This window comes from Camponotus vicinus, unplaced genomic scaffold (assembly GCF_025532165.1).
Source record: "Camponotus vicinus isolate PSW18456_S1 unplaced genomic scaffold, iyCamVici1.0 SCAF_14, whole genome shotgun sequence".
NCBI classification, from domain to species: Eukaryota; Metazoa; Arthropoda; class Insecta; order Hymenoptera; family Formicidae; genus Camponotus; species Camponotus vicinus.
Genome location: NW_028141950.1, coordinates 59,678 through 80,423, shown reverse-complemented (window position 1 = coordinate 80,423; position 20,746 = coordinate 59,678). Strand labels below are relative to the sequence as shown.

Here is a 20,746-nt window from a genome sequence, read left to right as displayed (position 1 = left end):
CAAAATTCCAAGTTCCAAATAACTTCAAAATAACTTGAAATGCTTTTTTCTTCTTCTTCTTTTTTTCTTTTTCAAAAGAAACTATACATAAGCAAAAGTATATATATATATATATATATATATATATATATATATATATATATTATATATATATATATATATATATACACACATTCTAGAATAAGTTATGTACAATTTGTGATTCGAGTATCGAGTATTGAAAAAAAATATATGAAATTTATAAGATGTATTTACACACACGCACTTATAAAAAAATTTTTTATTCATATAAAGTCACGTTAACAAATATTCTTTGCAGGCTCAATTCCCGTTTCCATATAGAAATCTGATCTCATTACCAGGCACGTTAATCTCGATGTTAAATAAATCTGTAATACAAGATAAAATATGGGGGAATTACAAGTTTTTGTAATGTTTTAAATATTTTCATACTTTGGAAAACAAAGTAAGAAGGAAGAAATTACTTTTTTTAAAAGTTCCTTTGTATCAATATGATGTATCCGTAAATATCGATCGAGACTAACGCTAGCAACAAGTGGATTATTCATGCTGCAAGCTATCCCAGTTACACCGCCGGCAAATCCTTTGTATGTGTTCAATATAGTGCTTGGTTTTCTCAGATCGATGAGATTCATCCTACCTTTACCCGAACCAACTATAATATGTCTATAAAACACATCAGTTATAATATATTCATGGGAATTCATAGGCATATACAAAACTTACTTGTTTTTGGGCGTCACGCTTAAGCAGGTCAAAGCTTCACCTTGAATCGTTAAATTTATTACAGGACGTCTTTGCGCATTTGGATCATACAAGTGTACCTGTATCAAATTATTCCCGCATCAATGTATACTTTTACGATTGTAAATAATTTGTGAGATTAGTTTTACAAAAAAATTATATTCTTTACATGCCCATATCTGCCAACTGTAGCTATCTGTTGGGTTCCTGGCAGAAAATTTAAATCCGATATCCAAATTGGTATTCTCAATTCCAGCCAGTCATGTGGAAGATTTTTCTCACTGAATATTAGTTCTTGTTTTTCTAGATCAAATAATTTTAGCCTATTCTCTAATCCTCCAGTTGCTATTATATTTTTTTGCATACATGACTGACGCATTCTATTCAAATTTTCTCCAGCATTTATCAATACCTCTTCTTTTCCATCAAATGGCCATAAACTTACTTCACCAGACTTGACTCCTATCAAAACAGATCTGACAAAATTATAAACTACATTATTAAATATAATATTGGTGGGCACATTAATATATCTATATAAGATATATCCTTTTGTTTTCGAATTACTTTACCTGTTATATCTTGATATACCAATAATGCTTCCTTGGCCTGTATTACAGGAAAATGAACATGTCAACGCTAAACTGTCGGAATCATATATTTTTATCCTGTATCAAAGATCACAATTGTAGCCAAATTTTATTTTATAGAAAAGCAAAAGTCACTTTTTATATTATAAAAAATATGTGTTACCTTTTGTCTCCTCTTATGCCACAAGCTATTAAGACTTGTCGTTCGTCATCATCGTCCCATGCGACAGTTGTCACTTGATCATTTTCCGTAATAGAGACCAAGTCCTGTATATTTTTAATTATATCCGTCTTTCTTCCAACTTTTATTCCTACACAATTTAAATTTTATTCGCAAATAAACAATATATAAATATTCAGCTAAGGAAAGAGATTAATTTATACAAGGCACTCGACGTTTGCAATGCTCGTGGAATTCTTATTGTTCATTGAAAGATAAATAAAAACAGAAGATACGCCGGAACGTTGCAAACGACAAGTGCAACATACTCGTTGAAACACATTTCGTTAAAAATTGTAGATCGTATAACCTACAATTTTTAATTTACACTACAATGCATTTGTATATCGTTACCTTTAAAAACACCCGATTTTCCGCCTACGAAAATATTAAAATTTTCCTTATAATTCATTATACCTTATTACACGGAAAGTCTGGGAAAGCGATGAAAAATTATTCAGTTATTTACACAGGTTATTTATCAATTGCTAGGTTTACATTTACTTATCTGTAGGTAGCGATAAGATTGAATGGTTTTTGGAGAGGATCGTGGAGAGAATCAAGGAAGAGTGGCCGCATTCAGCGGTCTCAACCGCCAAGTAGCAATCGAACATGATTGGTTTCTACTTTCAGATCCGGTCAATCAGCGTCGAATTACAACGGAAAATCTAGTAATGTTGCCCAACTGTTGTGTGAGAACTGTTGAAGCAGGGACTTTTCTCTGATTGGCCGCATTCAGCGGACTCAACACTTTGACAACATTACTAGATTTTCCGACGTAATTTAATTCGATTGGTCGGATCTAAAAATAGAAACCAATCATGTTCGATTGCCACTTGGCGGTGAGTCTGCTAAACGCGGTCGGGTGGCACCCGATTGACCACGTCTCCAATTGGTCAATCGTTGCTGGTTACCCTAGGCACAGTTATCGATATAATTGGCTGTGGTCAATCGCAACGTGGTCAAACGGAACGCTCCCATGCATGCGTACACTCCGCGACAACGATTCGTTCCGCGGCCCCTCTCGCGGGGCAAGGGGGACGTAGAACTGGCCAATCAACTGGCAGCATAGCAGCGGCTGATTGGCCAGTTCTACGCTCCCCTTGCCCCGCGAAGAGGGGCAACGGAACGAATCGTTGTCGCGGAGTGTACATATATCATACACTTGTATGCATGTATGTATGTATGTGCATACATACGTACAGTACAGTATACATTACGCTATATACAGTGCCAAAAGTTTCCGGAGCCGTATTGTATGTACATATACAATAGTTCTATACGTTACAGGTATGTAAATATTTAAGGGAAGGAGCTTAAAAAAATGTATACATCCAAATATTAAATTCAAAATTTTAGGTAAATATGGAATAAATATTAAAAGTATAATAAAAAATATTATATATAATATGTATTATACATTATATATTAAAAATATAATAAATAAATAAAAATAAATATTTAAAAAAATATACTATATATTAGAATAAATATTAGAAATATAATAAAATTATTATACATTATTATACGTAAATGTATATGTCTATAATAACCGCGATGAAACGTATAATATATAATGGTCCTCGTCTCATTTCATAATGGCCCTCGTTTTTCACGTTACGTATACTTAAATCAAAGGTGATACATGCGTGCTGCTGTCGTTTTCAAAAATAAAACGATTTGTTTGAACAAGAATTTATTGTTTTCTTCATTTCAACTAATCAACTAAGTCTACGCGATTGATATAAATGTTTGTGCTATGTCGCTTTGATGTTTTTCATGGGAAATTAGTATGGTATCGTCAGATAAAGCATAGCCGCACACACACATATGTGTGTGTGTGTGTGTGTGTGTGTGCGCGCGCGCGCGCGCGCGTATGATTTATAGAAATTTCTCTCTTTTTTCTCAATTAATAACGCATTTTATATAAAAAACGCAATATTCTTTATCTTGAATTGTGCAAAAAGAGAGAGTTGTTGCTTCTTTTCTTAAATGGTTTCTGTTTCAAATAAAATAAAAATTTTGAATCTCTTTGAAAGAAAAAATTTTTTCTTTCGCTATAGAAAAAAATACCAAAGTTGATAACAAATATTTTAAACCATAGAAATTTTAAACCTTTATAATTAATTTCCCCTTTTCTCCAACATGCGCGCTTTTTCTGACTCTTTCTCTCTTTTTCTATAAATATTGACAAGATTTTGCGAAAACTTTGAATGTAAAATGTTATTAATATATTGTTAATACATAATATTAATTTGCATTTTTATATTAGATATATATTTTTTTTATTTATTATGATGTTATAAATGCCTAATTGATTGATTTCTGTGCATATAATTATATTGTATTATTATATCGATTCGCCTCATAAGATTTTTTTTCGAAGCATTACATTACACACAATTAGAGAACAAATCTGTGCTAGTTCAATCGAGACTCTGATTTACAACCTATAGCTCACTATAATTTGTCCTCATTAAGAATACGATAGGTATGATATGTTATTGAGAATTATTATGGCAGATACACATCATGTAACCAATTTCATTATATCAACACACAGACACAGACACACACACACACACACACACACACACGTATGTATGTATCATTAGGTACACTTTGTGCAAGATAATCGTTGTATGACCAAATAGTAGTACTGACTTTTAACGTTTAAACAACGAATTTTTGAATGATGCCATTTCTCCTTTACAACGAGAATGTAAGCCAATTCAATAATATATACGTATATAATAGTTTTCTACCACAGCCCATTTAACGATATATATCATTGTCATAAACTGTCATTATTATTATTTATACATTGTTTCGTATATCATATAGTGCGATAGTACAATTTGTAGTATTACGAGTATATATCATATTACAATGTATTACACCACGAAAAACATTAATTTTCCATCTCACTTTGCTCGCAATCCTAATGCAATAATTTCAAATATTTTTGGATTCATTTCTTTTTCTTTGGATTCGATAAAAGCTCGTTATTCGCATTTGTAAATAGTGAGCGTTATGTGGCGAAACAGAAATCATACATATCGATGTTGCGTCAAAATACCGCGAATAGGACAAAGAGGAAGTATATATCCAAATGTTTTAATGCATTTTTTCTTTTATTTATTTTTCCGTTTCATGCTTAACTTTGCTCGGAGGAGGATTGTCATTTGTTTCGATAATAATCGTGCGCGGTAGATTTTTCAGTTACAAATCACAGCCTAGAAGCATTGAAGTTTTATGGAAAACTTCGAAAAATCGCGCTCAATATTCGGCCGATTATATTTCCACATAATGTTTTACGGTAATATCGATGCACATGGACATACATACACATAATGAAGCGGATAAAGCATTACAAAAATGTAGATTTCAAATGTCGGCAAAGATCAGAAAAAACTAATCGATTCCTAATCATCATCACGTATGTACGTCATCGTTTACGCCGATCTCGGCGATCTCATTCGTTCGATTTCGGCCAGATTTGTGCCTTTTGTTTTTCTTCATTAAAATCGCGAAAGTGCAACTGCGTTTAATCGCTTATCACTATAAAAGTTGTGTACACACACACACACACACACACGCGCGCGCGCGCGCGCGCGTGTGTTTAAATATAAAAGTAACACACTCGCCGTAATCACTCACGCTTAGATAATTTATCGATATCCAATTCGATATCGATAGCATCTTTGACGAATTATAAGAATAGCACATTCTGTTGTGTTTGCGAGAAAACACGAGAAAGCCGAGAGACAGAGATACCTATAACGATAAACTTTTAATACATTCCAACCATTTTTACTACGTTCGAAGGCGAAGAAACGAATAAAGGAGATATATACAATACAATAATAATCAACATCTTGAATGTCACGAGAGATTAAGGGAGGGTTGTTTCAAAGGGGAGCCATATTCTTGTATTTTTTGCGCAAAAATATGTACGTACATATACATATAATATATGTATAACCGAGTTTTATAAAGGAGATGATTATTGCATCGTGTATATGTACACGATGCAATAATCATGTAGGTATGTATTTGCATATAACGATGTAACGAAGCAAAATCTTTTGGATCGCTAAAATAAAACGACACATATTCGCGCAAAGAAAGAGAGAATTATACATATATATTCTCCCCAATATAATAAATTCAATTAGTAGTATTGGAGCTAACGTAAAATACATTGGAAACAATTACATGCACATTATCTGGGATATATGCGCAAGGGATCTCGTTGTCCTCTCGTCAGGTAATTCAAAATTAAAACTTTTTAATCATCCGCTATATACAGCGATATATTGTCGAATAAACAGTGTCGAAAAAAGCAGAAGATTATCTAAATCCTTTTTCTTGCATTTATACATAAATTGATTATTTTTCCTCTTTTTATGCCTCTGTCAATTCTTTTGAAATTATGGCTCGATAAACGCGGTTGAATCAACTGTTATTAGATGCATTGTTATGCTGGCAACATGGATCCAATACATACACAAATACAGATATCGATTGTATTACATTTTACTAATCGAGATAAATCAGGAGCAGTTTTCGGTACGCGTTGCTAATCTATCGGGTATGAGATGATGGTTATTTGCAAGGAAATTAATTTATATTTCTACGTATAATGTGTGTATGCGCGAGATAAGAATCGATTGACAATTTTTCACTCTCAAAGTCCGAGATCGTCCAATATTTTCGCTGCAGTGAGAACACACGAGGTCTTTAATCGATCAATGTATTAAAATTGATAAAACTAGAGGGATTAACACGATCTCTCAAATGAGATTCGATTCTTCGATGTTACAATCGCATATATGTACGCGCCACGCGCATATACATGGTTCGCGCACACATGCTCGCATGCATGTACGAGAGCCATCGCGTCCCAATCTCATCTAACAATAAGTACATTAAAGATTATTGTAGCGCAATCGTTGTACAGTATTCTTTTTTTTTATGGTCCACAAACCGAGCACAAACCGCTCGATCTCATCGACACGAGGCCGTTTACACCTTATTTTTCTTTCTCTTTCCCCTTTCTCGTCTGACATCTCGAGATGGTGGTGTGCATGACGCGATTAAATTTGATTCACGAGCGGAAAGAGGAGCGATATGTTGCCTTTATTCGCGCCGTGTTCGTTATCGAGACACACCGTAAGAGAGTCGGATCGCTCCAGCGGGTCGCATTTTATCGATGACACGCAACACATATCGAGATTTAAAAGATAAAAAGTAAGTTTTTCTCACTTAATCTTTTCATATGCGACTCTTTCGATTGTAATGAAACAAAGCCATAAAGCTAAAAGTCGTTGAGTCATTTTGTTTTGATTTAAAGTAATCGCGGTTGGAAAAATTGGAAAAATTGCTTTGAGACTACATAACATTACTACATCTTCTTTCCCTTCTTCCTCTCCGATTGATAACTTTTACTCTTAAAATCTATTTTGAATGCGAATGTTTATAAAATACATTTTATAGACAAATAGCCTCTATAGGATACGTTTTCTTAGATAAAAATCGAAGAAGTCATTTTTAAATTTTTAAATCCATATTTTAAGTAAGCGAAGAGATTACACGTTACATGAAGTTCTCCCCAATAATGCCAATACATCTAAATACGTCTAATGCGTAAATGAGAAATTAAATTCAAAATAATGGCAGTATCAATGTAAATAAAAAGATGCGATATATTACATATCGCTTGTTACATTTATCAAAATCTAAGAGATATAAATCTAAAATAAAGCATGAAAAAGGAAAGCTTGAAAGTTAAAAGTAAAATTATAATTTTAAAGACGCTTAAAATTTTTTATGCGTTGTTGTCTATAATGCTTAATTATGTCAAACCTTAATAAAAGATAGCCAAGTAGTTTTGAAAATGTCTGGCCGTCAAAACGTCTTGCACGTATTATACGCATTACGTAATGAATCAACTGGAAAGTGCATGCCTAACGCGACAAGTCAATCTGCTATTATTTCTTGGATTTGAGAAATTTTGCATAAATAAATTCTTCGATTCTCTTCAAATATTAAATTTTATTCACTTTATCATGCGAAATTAACCCGACAGAGTCATCCAACTGTATATACGAAACGATTGAGAAACTTTCTACTTTTGATGCTACAAATCTATTTCTATAAATATTGAAAGTGACAATGAGTGACAGTTATTGAAACGTTAACGAGAGAGAGAGAGAGAGAGAGAGAGAGAGAGAGAGAGAGATGTAAGACATAATATTCTAATATGTATTGGCTAAAAAATAGGATTATTACATTAACGTCTCAATTACACACATTATTATCACTGTTATTCTTTGATTTATATAGAAACAAATTCGTAGATATTATTTGCGAAACATAAACCGAAAACTTTTCAAGCATTTTCCGATGCTGATTACATATATCACAAGAATGTTTTTACGACTCGCATTACGGGCACTCTCGTTGACGAGTTTAATATGTTTAGTAAGTAATGTTATATAACACGTTATAATTAGAAGTGGCATTATTACGAAATACGAGCATATGTTCTAACATATAAACGGCACACGAGTCGCATATATATATATATACGCATATATGTATATATATATATATATATATATATATATATATATATATATATATATATACATACATATGTCTCTCTAAGACAACGACGGTAAACGATATTTACGCAAGAGAGATTTGCACGTTCCTTTTTCTCTTCCTTGCGTAGAGAATAGACCTATCGCTCTTATCTAATACAGTATATTATATAAAGTGAGCAGCAATGTGTTACGAGTAAAAACTGGCCGGCAAGAAAGCACCATTCATAGACGGCCGAGCGATATAATTAAACGCTTTCATTTCGTATCGCATAGAAATTGCGCGGATTACTCAATTCTCGATTCCGATCAATTTACACCAAGCATTGAAAATTGACTTCATTTCAGTGCGAGTTCAATTTTCGATACCGTAAAAGTGTAGAAAAAAAGAAAACATTTTACGACAATTGTGTTACGTTTTTCTTCTTTTTTTATTGGCGAATAAATATACAAGTATCGCGTATCCCGTTTATATAGTAGCGCGCTCCGCGTTTGAACTCGACGAAATTGTATCAAAATTTCAATCCCTAGCACCTTTACGCTACATATACAACGATATAAGCGAAGAGAAAAAAGTGGCTATGCGATGGAAAGAATTATTTCATAGTAGGGACTGTTGTGAATTTCACGTGCCGTCGAATTTCATAATTAGATTAGTCTAACATATACACATATATCGTTGGATGATCAGGAAGCTTAACAAGACCTGAGCTTATTCGTGCTATTTTTAGTCATTTAGAGCCGATAACACGCCTAGAATAAATGATATATTTATTTCTACGCTACAATCCGTCTACTTTGTCCTCTGCTATTCGTATGTAGTACCCTTCCGACATGGGCGGGAAGATAACCGAGACTATCGGTTACACAAAGCGAGGAGAGCTTTACAGATCCCTCGACATTAAACTATAATTTTCTTCTTTTTTGACAAAGATTGCAAAATATGCGTGTGTGCGTACATGCGCGCACGCACGCACCAATACGTCCCGTCTCTTTATCATATTATATTTTCCGATAATAGACTTCGGCCAGTTCGAAATAAATTTTTCTCCGGAAAAAAAATCTAATATTATCAAATCAATGCATTAACCTTAGACAATTGGAGAAAATAGTACAAGATAAAAAAATAATAAATATAAAATGACAAATGCGTTATTGAATAGCTCTCTCTCTCTCTTTTATATATATATATATATATATATATAATACACACAAAAAAAAGCTTCTTCTTTCTCATTTATAAAATGCATGAATGGTAAAATAGAAAATTGTTGAAAAAAGGGAAAACAAATAATTTTTTATTGAATCTGAGGAAAGATTCGTCGACTTTCGATATATTAAGCCATTTTTTCCAACATATTAAAAAAATGTTAATGTAAGCGTAAAATATTAAGTATATCTGTATAAGTGACATAATATAACACAAAGCGTTTCACGCAACCTTCGAACTGCCAACAACGCAGTGCCAATGCTATTTCCGCTGAATGCAATATTTCTACAATTTTAAATAATTAAAATCTTGCCTTTTTTTAGAAAGATGGTCTTCAAATTTATAATTACAGACACAGCTTGAAAGTAATTTTTTTAATTGAGAACGGAGGCCATCTGACAAGAGTTACTTGATACCAAATTATGGTAAATATTACATTATTTTTCAAATCATTTAAGCAGAAATTTACTTTGAAACTTGATTATAAAGACACATACAATGTTAAAAATTAAAAGTAGAAAGAGATTTCTTATAATATTTTTACGAAGAAAAATTGATCTCTGTATTGACCGAAGCATTCGCTGCAAGAGATAATATGATGGAGAAGAAATGAGACTATGCTTAACATATTTATATTTTATACTTAACATTATATATCTCGACTTTCATTTCATAGTTGATTTTATTTCACATTGTGTTGCCCGCGATATTTTTTTCCTCCGTCTTCATTATCTACGATAAATATATATAATACGCGCAAAATCATACATCTCTATAAGCACACAATATTTCTAGAATATTGTGTCTTATAGGGATGATATTATACGTAAACAAAAATCGCTTGGAGTTAGTGTTCATTATATTCTCCCGTCATTTCGATAAAATAAAAGCTCCTTGGAATATTTATTTACAACACACTGGTCTCTAGCTACTATTAAATCCTAGCGCTACAATGTCAATGTGCAAAGAGATTTGAGAAATTATATTAAAAAAAAAAAAACGAATAATAAATCTATACAATAAATAACCCATAGTAAAACACATTGTGATATCGTAAAATAATGCATAATACGAGGTCCTACAACTTATTCTATTTAAGTTTTACTTAAACGATTTAAAGCTATATTCCGAAATTCGCTGCCATTATTGAAAATCTATAATACACATTATATGCATTATAGATTTTTAGTACTGGCAATTTCGGAACGCAGCCTAATATTGCTGAAGCAGTAGTGTTATTTAGTTATTCGGGAAAAGAAAGAAAAAGATAAAGGAAAAAAAGGAAAAAAAACAGATACGATTTATATATATATAGCGTAAGTCGAAAAATACTTTGATACTATGTATGTACGTATGCTCGACTAGTCAACAGAATGCTGTGTACAAAATTTCTTTATATTTTTTAGGAACAATTGAACGAGTAAACAACGAGTATTAAATAACTATATATAAAACCCAAAATATAAAGTTTACATAACGCATACGTAAAAGTTGAACTTGGGTTGACCCAATAAAAAAAAAAAAATGAAAAATATAACAAACTCGTTAAAATTTTTTAAATATTAGTCAACATATCTCACAGTGTTCATAAATACTGATTGTTTATAAAAGCTTTTGCTATATAATAAAGTAGTCGCGTCAATCAATAACTATTAATGTACGCATAACTTACAAACTCAAAAATCGCAAATAACAAATTATATATACACCGCATTTTTTGCAAATAATATTCTTACAACGAGTCTCTAAATAAGAGAGACAGACATACTTTTAAGAAAAATAACTAGGAAATCAACTACGAATCAACTACGCGCGTTGATAGTTTCGGCTGTATAATTTAACTCCATCCATTTCAACACACTCTCAACTCTATCGATTAAATATTAAATATTAATTTCAAGCCCTTTAGGAGTACTTTCACGATATTTAATAGCGGACGAGATCGCAATTCTGCTAAGACGAGAGATATGAATTTCGATACCATGTTATTGATACGATCGTTATCACGAATGCTCATCGAGAGCTCCATTTCAAGTTATGCACACACACACACACACGCGCGCGCGCACATACGCACGCACACGCATACACACACACACACACACACGTATAATCAAGCAATTCACTCACAAATTGATGCCAAAAGTTAATAGTTAAAAATTGAGAGAAAAACAATTGATTCCTCTAAGCATTTTTTCAATGTCTTATAGCGAGAAATTATTATTATAATATCGAGGGGAAGACACTAAGAGAAATTAATTGTCCTTCTCTTAAACGTAGACCATTACTGTGCCGCTACAACAAAGATTTAGTACGCAAAAATGCTTGGTCTATACACATATGTAGTTTGTTTTGCAATACATGTATAGTACAATATGATAGCTTAATAGTTTTATATTTTAAAATTGGTCAGTTTCTGCCATTCTCAATTATATTATTATAAAACCGCTTACACACAACACTATATGTATCGTATATGCGGCGCGCTTATACCGTTTTATTGCGACGAACTCACACGCACACGCACACACACACGCACACACACACACACACACACACACACACACACACGCACACGCACACGCACGCACGCACGCACACGCACGCACGCACGCACGCACGCACGCACATGCACGCACGCACACACACAACATACGCATACGTACATCTACAATAAGATATCCTTAACACACTGCATTTTCTTTTATTGATATGTTGATAAACAACTGTAAAATCACGTTTATTTGAAAAACTCTTCAGAATTCAGTAATGTTTCAATACGGAATGATTATTACATTGATGCAAAAAAAATTTACTGGTTCTCTATATGTATATGTATTAAATAGCAAAAATCTCGAATTAAAGTGACTTTGTTTTAAAAACATAAGATTGCAAATATAATAAAGTATTAAATATAATAGTCACTTTAATTCGTTTTTTTTTTAATGAATTAAAACTATTTTATAAACAAAAAAAGTGCATTAAAAGAAGCCAATATTCATTTTAGTCTATAAAAATTTGTTTAATCAAAATAATATTTTCTTAATAGATGAAAATGTCGTTGATCCAAAATCTATAGCAATCTGTATACATGTCTATATACATGTACAAACATTGGTGTTTATTATTTGAAACAAGGATAACCAATATCATTATTCTGGTGGTTCTGAAGAGTATAAGGGAAAATACATTTTATCTATGATTCGGTACATCGATTTTCGTAATGTTATTATAAAGATGTAAAGAAAATATTTTCTTCATTAATTTCCAACAATATTAATCAAAAGGTAATAATTTATCGATAATTTTTTTATGAAACATGGAATCCATATATCTCGCCAACGCTAAATGTTGAAAAAAAGTAAGAATTGATATTTTCATTGATATTTAAATATGCGATAATACTCAAATGTCGGAGAGAATTACAAGTATTGATGCGCTAATAATTCAAAATACTAATTATCAAATCGACCAAGACTAAATGTGGCAGTGAATTTGTTAAAACCGGTATAATTTCACGTAATTAAGACTTCGATTTCGTTCTACTTCAAAATAATCTCGATTTTATTTGTAATTATATATGCCATACAACTACGTTTAATTTCGCGACACTTCAAACGGCATCTGGAAAACTAAATTTATCGTACTATTTATCTACTATTTGTAAATTTTATTTGAAATATACGATTTTTTAAAAGACTTGTCCCCCATTCTTGCTACAAATCCTTCAATGCCAACTTACTTTTAAATTTCGATCGATCGTACTAAAAATTATCTTGTTCCTATTTTGCAGAACCACCGAGTAAAGCTTGATCATCCTAATTTCTAAATATTGAAATATGCGCGTGCGTATTTGTTTGTGCGTTTGTGAGTGCGTGCATAAGTTTGTAATAATACATAATATCGCATGCGGTTTAAATGGGATTGTCAGATACATATCTATTTTTAACGCTCTTACGGCGATGCCGTATTATAGTAAACTTTATGTGTATTAGGAGGCTCATAATGCACGTATACCCACATTTCTCTTGTAACGCGCGAGTCTTAGTTTTTTTTTTCTTTTTTTGTGAATAAATAAAAATAGAAGACACTTGAGTAATCGTAAAAATTAGGTATCGCAACGAATATAATTGAAGAACTTATTCATTAAATGGTCCTAGATTCATGTTCTTGAGAAATGAATTTTTAAAGACAAGTTCTTCAGTTTCAATACGCGAAAGAAGCTACCGCGAGAGAAAAACACATTGTGTGAAGTGAGAGATTTATCTTGGCTATTTTATGATATGATTAAATATTAAATGTCAATCAAATTAGATTAGAGAAATTCTCTACTTACAAATCCGTTAAAGCTACACGATTACACGCACATTACTCGCGATTTCATCGCGATTCCGTTCCGCGAATAATAATATTATATTTGCACATGTATACTCTTTCTTCTTCTATGTTGTACAGTACAGAATAAATAACAATAAGTTGTTCGCGAGGCGAAGATTCGTGCGAAGCGAAAGAAATAATATAATAGTATCGCGACATAAATGAAGAAAATATGCTTACATATATGTATACATATACATATTTGTATATGTACATACATATTGTGCAAATGGTCTCTTAAATGTTCAATCTTTATGTATGAATGTGGCTCTCGTTGTGCGTATACTTGTAATATAATAGATGGTTTTACTTCGCACATCCGTTTTATCGAAAGGAACGCGTATGTACCCTTTTATGTATTCCTTTTATGTAGGAGTGAGAATACATATCAAAAGGAACAATGTCAATACAATGGAAAAGTCTGGCGTTTTACTCTACCATGTAAACAACATTTTAATATATAATATATAACTCGCGTATAGCGTGCGTACGATTATATAATCGCACTTACACTTTACGAAATATTTAAATCTGGAAACATCTACTACCACACATTATAGGTCACACATTCAAGGAAGGCCACATTGAGCTAATCTAACAAGTTGCTGCCGAACATTTTGAACGAGTACATCGGCGTTCTCTGTCTAATTATACGTCTATTTAACTTAAAAGATACGCATATAATAAATAATTGTACGAAGAGAAACGGCTTTTTTTATCATATCTATATCTAAACGATGTAATACACATCTGAGCAATCTCCTTCGTGTTGTCAACGACTTAAACATGATTGATACTGCTTTCGATTTTTCTCCGATTTCTATCGGATAAAAAGCGATTTTTTTTTTACACGCGATAGAGATAAACCGATAAAGGATAAAGGGCAGTTTAGCGAAATTCTCGTATCTAATTCGCTGTCCTCGAGAAGCCAATAAGTCGGTTACATTGTCGTAAGCATTAAAATACGTACGGTAGAAAACTATGAAGTTATCGAGTAATCTGTAAAAGGTTGCTCATGCGTTCCCAAAATTTTGTTTTAGTTCATTCGCACGTTGCGTGTTGTCATTTGTGTATCGCGAATAAAAGTCTTGAATTTAATGGGCGGCATTTTGTTTCAACAATAAAATAAACACCAGCAAAAGCTTTTCAAAAACGTAATATTATACGTAAGTAAAAAGCTGCTGGATTCGATTTAGTACTTTAATATGAGCGATACCGAGTGAATTCAGCGCAGATTTGCTAGGTATTGCTTGTATAATCGTCGGTTCCGTCTTTTGTTTGACTTTCACCATGAACTTTTGCCTCAAGAACCGGATCCTTGGGAGTCTCGATGACTTTCTTCTCTATATCCAAGTCATAGAGTAGCGTCGCCTGGAGCGCGTTATACATACCGGTCCGCGCGTACCGCGATGCCTTCGTCAGTTCGTGGACGCTTCCAGCCAAAGTCAGAATATCTGTACATACACATGTACGCACGTGCATACACACACACACACACACACACACAAGTATATAAGTATATTGTAACAAATATAATTAATTATTAATAAACATTAAAGGTACTTGATTAATTATTAATAAACATAAAGATACTTGATATTACATATTTGTTATTTGATATAATTAGATAATTGAATTTGGATTGCCGAATAACTTAATTGGTTTGTAACGGCAGGATCGACTTTGCTGTTTTTTTGTGGCATAGCTTATTTCTTCCTCTCAATTGTATAGTATAATGATTTACATATCGTTGCAAAATTTGTTTTACTTTCAAAATTGCAAAATAAAAAAAAGAAAAGATCAAATTTTCGTGGGTGTTTTATAAAGAATTCTAAATTTCTCTTTCTCTGTCTCATACATTCAACATGTGTGACTCAAAGCAATGAAGAAAAATTAAAAGCCTCGAAATAAATTTTCTTGAAAGTTTCTTAGAAGATTTCCATCTATAATTCTCAACAAGTTTTCAGAGTTTTATTAAATATATTTAATCTGTATAAATTTTGAAAATATTTAACCGACAATCAAGAAATTGTCACTACGTAATTACAGTTTCGATCGAGTTCTTTTTTTGAGTTTTAAGAATAATGATTAAAATTCTTGTAAAGTTAAAGAAAATGATCAAATTATTCGCAAGTAATTTATTATTTCCAATCTATGCATTATTAGAGCTCCCTCCCTCCCTCCGCACACATACACACATGCATATTACTAAAGATATTTAAAAACTCTACACTAATACTCACCATTATCATTATATGCTAAAATGCAATGTGGATTCTCCTTCTGACGTTTGATAGCATTCGTGATCTCCTGCTTACGACATTCTTGAACATATTTGATAGCTTCCAGCCAATATTCCATAGCTTTGTGTACGCGTTGATTCATCGTGGTCCCGCGTAAGCGTTCCATCTGTTTTGCGAAATTGAAATGAGTCATACATATATATATATATATATATATATATATATATATATATATATATATATATTGGCATTGTGTGTAACATAAGAATAAGAATTGTCGCACGTGTATATAAACAATGTAATACATATAATCGCAATGATTATATAAACGCATGTAATATACGAAAATGTTTCCTCTCTCCATTTAGAATAATTTAAATTATTGCAAATTACATATTACATATTGCAAATTTCTTTTTTATTTTTTACTATATTAGAGAGAAAGAGGGAAAAAAACTACGTTTCTTTTCCATCGTCACTCCATGTTTACTCACTTTTGCTATCAATGTAATGACACGGGCGTGTTCCCTCAGATAATCAATTATCAAGCGATCGACTCTCGATGGATTTCCCTGAAGACGCGGGATAGGTATGTTATTCGCGCTGGTTACTCGTTTCCCCGGAAAATGCGCGGCCAATCCGGCCTCGCATTTCTTGCGCTCTTTCTCCAATTGCTTAAATTGTTCGTACGTTTGCTCGAGATTGAAATGCAATATACTCGAAGGACCTGTCTTTCTAGCTGCGCCATTCCCATTTCTGAAACTGAGATTGCCTCCGTAAAGAGCGGAGAACAGTCGTGGCACAGGATGAACCGGAACAGAAACCGGCATCGCTGACGGAAATGATCTCACGGTATTTGTACCAGATATCATTCCCGAATTAAAAATTATTTCAGGAGGCGGGATCCCGGCTGGAATGCTCTGTATTTTCGATAAGTGGTGTCGTTGTTTCAAAATATGATTGGACAAGGCATCCTTGTCCAGTGCAGATCTCGTAATATGATCGGTCAAGTGACTTCCCGAGGGAAAGGCTATTTCTTTAGCAATGTCAAATCCATCCAATTTGTACGCATTGCTGAGTTTAGGCTGTTTCAAATCGTTGTGATAAAATGTGGAATTTTGTTGCAATATCTTCAAAGTGTCGCCGCTGTTGGCAGTGTACTGTTGATGATAACTGTGACAACCATACTTGGCGATAGGCTGATATAAATTACGCGAGCTCAGATTTTTTGGAAATCCTATCGGTGAGTAAGTTTTGGTTTCGATAAACTTTGATTTCGGATTAATCATTTTCAGTAAGCCATTATCAATTCTACAATCACTAGGGAGACAAACGTTTTCGTTTGTATCTAAATTACTCGTCGAAGATGCGATAAAGCTATTTGTACCAGGGGGATAATAATTGATCAAGTTTTTGTAATCTTGGTCCACAGCTTGATCCGCCAATTTGTAGCTACGCGTATGCGATTGCTGCAAGAACTGAATCTGCTCGTTGGGTATGCTAACGCTCGTCATATTTAATCTAGCGGTATCGTTCCTAGCAAAGTCGCCGTTACCATTACCTTGCATACCGTTGCCGAAACAAGAGTGTAAAGTTGTATCGGCGGGCGAGAAATGTTGTAACGGCGAATTCGATAAGAAACCGGAATCGGCGCTCAGATCAGTCATCGCCGAGTTGGGTCTGTATCCAGAACCGATGCTATTGGTAACGTTGTACACATCGTGCATATTTACTATAGTATTGCTATACGAGTTCAATGACGCGTTTTGCCTCGTACTATTGCGATACTCTTGCTCGTTAATGGGAACGGAGTTTGGTGAATCTAAAGTCAGGCTTAATGCAGTCACGTTAAAATTAAGATCGGGTTTAACGCAATTTGAGATTCTCGAATAATTTCCAATTAATTCGCCTCTGCAGCCCATCGAGGGAGTTAATAACGATTCCGTCCAGTTACCAGAATGTTTACCATAATTCGATCCATTTGTAGTTGTCGTTAAATCATTGCACGGCACGTTACTTGCGCTTGTGTATATACCCGCGTCATTCGAATGTGAAATAACACGAGATCGAGGATCGGACAAGTAGGTATTCGATGTAATCTCATTGCCACACGCATTATTCTGTCCCGCTATAGTCTGCTCGACGCAAGCACCGAGATTCAACGTCTTCAAGTCGTTACAAAGATTAGTGGGCGATTGATGATATTCGTTTTTGGCATTGTTGTAAATGTTGTTTGTAAACTTGCCGCATGGATAACGAACTCCTAAATGATCTATATAATCGGTCAAATAAGTGTCTGAACTATCTCCGATTTGGTTAGAACAAGAATTATTAAATTCTGCTTGGTAATGTATATGGGTTCCGCTGTTGTAGCTATCGCGACAAGTATCAATTGTAATGGAATCTTCGTCGAGAATTTTTGATACCAGGTCGTTAACCATTGGATTATTCAAGTCCTGACTCGAGTCCTCGTCTTCAAAATTATTCATCTAAAATAAAGATGACGATTACGATTATATTAAATAGTCGACGACAAAATTTAAAAAATTTGTTACGATGCTAAAACATTTTTGCGCATAGACAGATGTATAAACAAACTGCTACAACATGCGCAAGTAAAATTTTCACATCACTTACATTTCTTTTCGCGCTGCAATCCATTAAGTCATAGTTCCAATGATTGTATTCCATGCTATGCATGTCCCTAGAGTAAATCTTTCGTGGTACTTCCAACATATCGACGCTGCGTTTGGTCTCGTTACTCTTCTATATATGTGAAAACAATTGTCTTGGTATGAAATTTTGACAAGTTTGCATATACATTCGATGAAATGTGTGACGCGCGATAATTTAACGCGGAGATTGTCACGAGATTGATAACAACTAGAATTCCATACATGTAAAAATTTCGTAACATTTTAGACATTGTATTTATCCGATTCATCGAAAAGGGATAATAAAATATGAATCAAGCGTCGTGTATGGAGAATCTATCGATTGTTTTTAAAGGACGCAAACAGCGAAACGAAAAGCGTAGCGCACACGAAAATACTACGCGAGGTCAAGTGCGACACGAGTAAGTAACGATTGATATAAGGTGGGAAGAATTTTAAGGAGAAATCGAACAAGGAGGAGCAAGGACTATCAACGGAGCTATCGTTCTAGCAACACGATGCGGCTGCATCGCGGACAGATTCAAACGATCCAACGATATACGCGAATACGTATATCGCTATCGTGTCGCGATCGGGGCAAGTCGCCCCGGCAAGTGACGACGAAAAATGTGAAGGATGATGTTATCACCATTTGCACTCTCACGAGCAATATGCGTGAAACACGCGAGAAATTATCGTTTCCACGTTTAATAACTGTTTCAAACAATTGCGGATCGCATCCTTCTTCCTCGGGTCTTGGGTCTTGGGTACTGGGAACTGGGAATAGGATCGCTACAAATGAGTCTGTTCTTTTCAATTGCACCTTCTTGCAATTTCACTCTTTCTCTCTCTCTCTCTCTCTCTCTCTTTTCTCGGACAAGATACAACTTGCGTCATTTTATATATAGAAAAATGTGACAGTGTAGCTAGATAAAATCTTTGATATAAATATACATATACATTTACAGATATACATTTCATCAACATGTTAAAGAAGGCGAAAGAGAGCTAATTTGTCGGACGGATAGTGAGGTGGAAAACTATAAAGAGCAATACACAGAGAGAGAGAGAGAGAGAGGGAGAGAGAGAGAGAGAGAGAGAGAGAGAGAGAGAGAGAGGTGGGCGGACGAGAGAGGAGGAGAGGGGGGGGAGAGAGAAGACGATATTTACTCACCTCGTCAACAGCGAAAGCATTGTTGATCACGCTCAAATTATGCACTTCGGATAAAGCCATTCGTTAAAAAAGATCTTTGGCAGACACCACCATCACCGATGCTACTCCATTGCTACTCGCCATCACTTTTCCAGTCTTGTACGATAACTAGTTGCAACTACTCCAATCAGTCCAATTACAACTTGAACCAGTCCCGATCGTCACTATCGACGACGACGACGACGACTGTCATTCGTATACCTTGCGTGCACCTTTACACACCCACTTTGACGCACGTCGACCAACATCGCACTGACCTAGATGAATCTCGAACCGTCACACACGTATAGATAGCGGTGTGCTCAAGATAGCTTTTTTTATTCGGTAGACCTAACCTAACCTTCTAACCTATCCATGTATGTACCAATACAAAAACTTTCTCGATGAAAACCATAGACGTTGTAGAGATAGACGGAGACACGTCGCAATTAAAAGGCCGCGGCATGTAAAAGAGATGCGAGCAATTGGTAAATCAACACTTTTCACTCGTTTGTTACTTACATTTTTCCACATACTTGAAATTTTCTATACACCAGCAAATGTTTAGGCTACGGCACACGAGAAAAAGTACAAACATACATTTCATTCCATTTGTAAATGGCCGCTTCACAGCGAACCTCACCGCCAATGATTGGTTTCTACTTTCGGATCCGACCAATCAACGTCAAATTTATAACGCGCGCTCATTGGTCACAGTTGGCGACATTACTAGACCTTCCGATGAAATTCGACGCTGATTGGTCGGACCTGAAAATAGAAACCAATCATATTCCATTGTGCTACTCGGCGGTTCTAAAGATTAGAATTTGACTGGAATTTAGAACAAGAGCTAAAATTCTTTATATGGATCGATCAAATCTTAATCC

General features: G+C 34.1%; 2 protein-coding genes across 5 annotated transcripts; both read right to left on the bottom strand.

Annotated features, from left to right (window-relative positions):
• Nucleotides 1–265: 265 nt before the first annotated feature.
• On the bottom strand, nucleotides 266–2,130 carry L(2)k09848 (WD repeat domain 74 lethal (2) k09848). The gene is made up of 7 exons (XM_083088248.1): nucleotides 1,930–2,130; nucleotides 1,519–1,666; nucleotides 1,338–1,433; nucleotides 935–1,241; nucleotides 748–845; nucleotides 486–687; nucleotides 266–389 (listed from the first exon to the last, which is right to left on the bottom strand). Exons 1-7 carry the CDS (start codon nucleotides 1,985–1,987, stop codon nucleotides 300–302), a joined length of 999 nt encoding a protein of 332 aa, XP_082944374.1. The 5' UTR covers nucleotides 1,988–2,130; the 3' UTR covers nucleotides 266–299.
• Nucleotides 2,131–4,366: 2,236 nt separating this feature from the next.
• On the bottom strand, nucleotides 4,367–20,471 carry LOC145965005 (uncharacterized). 4 transcript variants are annotated; one of them, XM_083088235.1, is made up of 6 exons: nucleotides 20,221–20,375; nucleotides 19,842–20,137; nucleotides 18,651–18,779; nucleotides 16,508–18,502; nucleotides 16,014–16,179; nucleotides 4,367–15,224 (listed from the first exon to the last, which is right to left on the bottom strand). In XM_083088235.1, the coding sequence occupies exons 2-6, from the start codon at nucleotides 19,899–19,901 to the stop codon at nucleotides 15,010–15,012; spliced, it is 2,565 nt and encodes an 854-aa protein (XP_082944361.1). In that variant the 5' UTR covers nucleotides 19,902–20,137; nucleotides 20,221–20,375; the 3' UTR covers nucleotides 4,367–15,009. The 4 variants fall into 4 exon arrangements, with proteins under 4 accessions (XP_082944361.1, XP_082944362.1, XP_082944363.1 ...); XM_083088236.1 differs by lacking the exons at nucleotides 19,842–20,137; nucleotides 20,221–20,375 and adding an exon at nucleotides 20,382–20,471; XM_083088237.1 differs by lacking the exons at nucleotides 19,842–20,137; nucleotides 20,221–20,375 and adding an exon at nucleotides 19,317–19,530.
• Between the last annotated feature and the right edge of the window lie 275 nt (nucleotides 20,472–20,746).

What these genes read in the sequence shown, in the direction of transcription:
- LOC145965005 (XM_083088235.1), bottom strand. Translation starts at nt 19,901, where the DNA reads ATGGCTTTATCCGAAGTGCATAATTTGAGCGTGATCAACAATGCTTTC. An exon ending in TCATTACATTGATAGCAAAA is followed by an intron (nt 16,180 to 16,507) that starts GTGAGTAAACAT and finishes TTCGCAAAACAG; the next exon opens with ATGGAACGCTTACGCGGGAC. An exon ending in TTTAGCATATAATGATAATG is followed by an intron (nt 15,225 to 16,013) that starts GTGAGTATTAGT and finishes GTGTATGTACAG; the next exon opens with ATATTCTGACTTTGGCTGGA.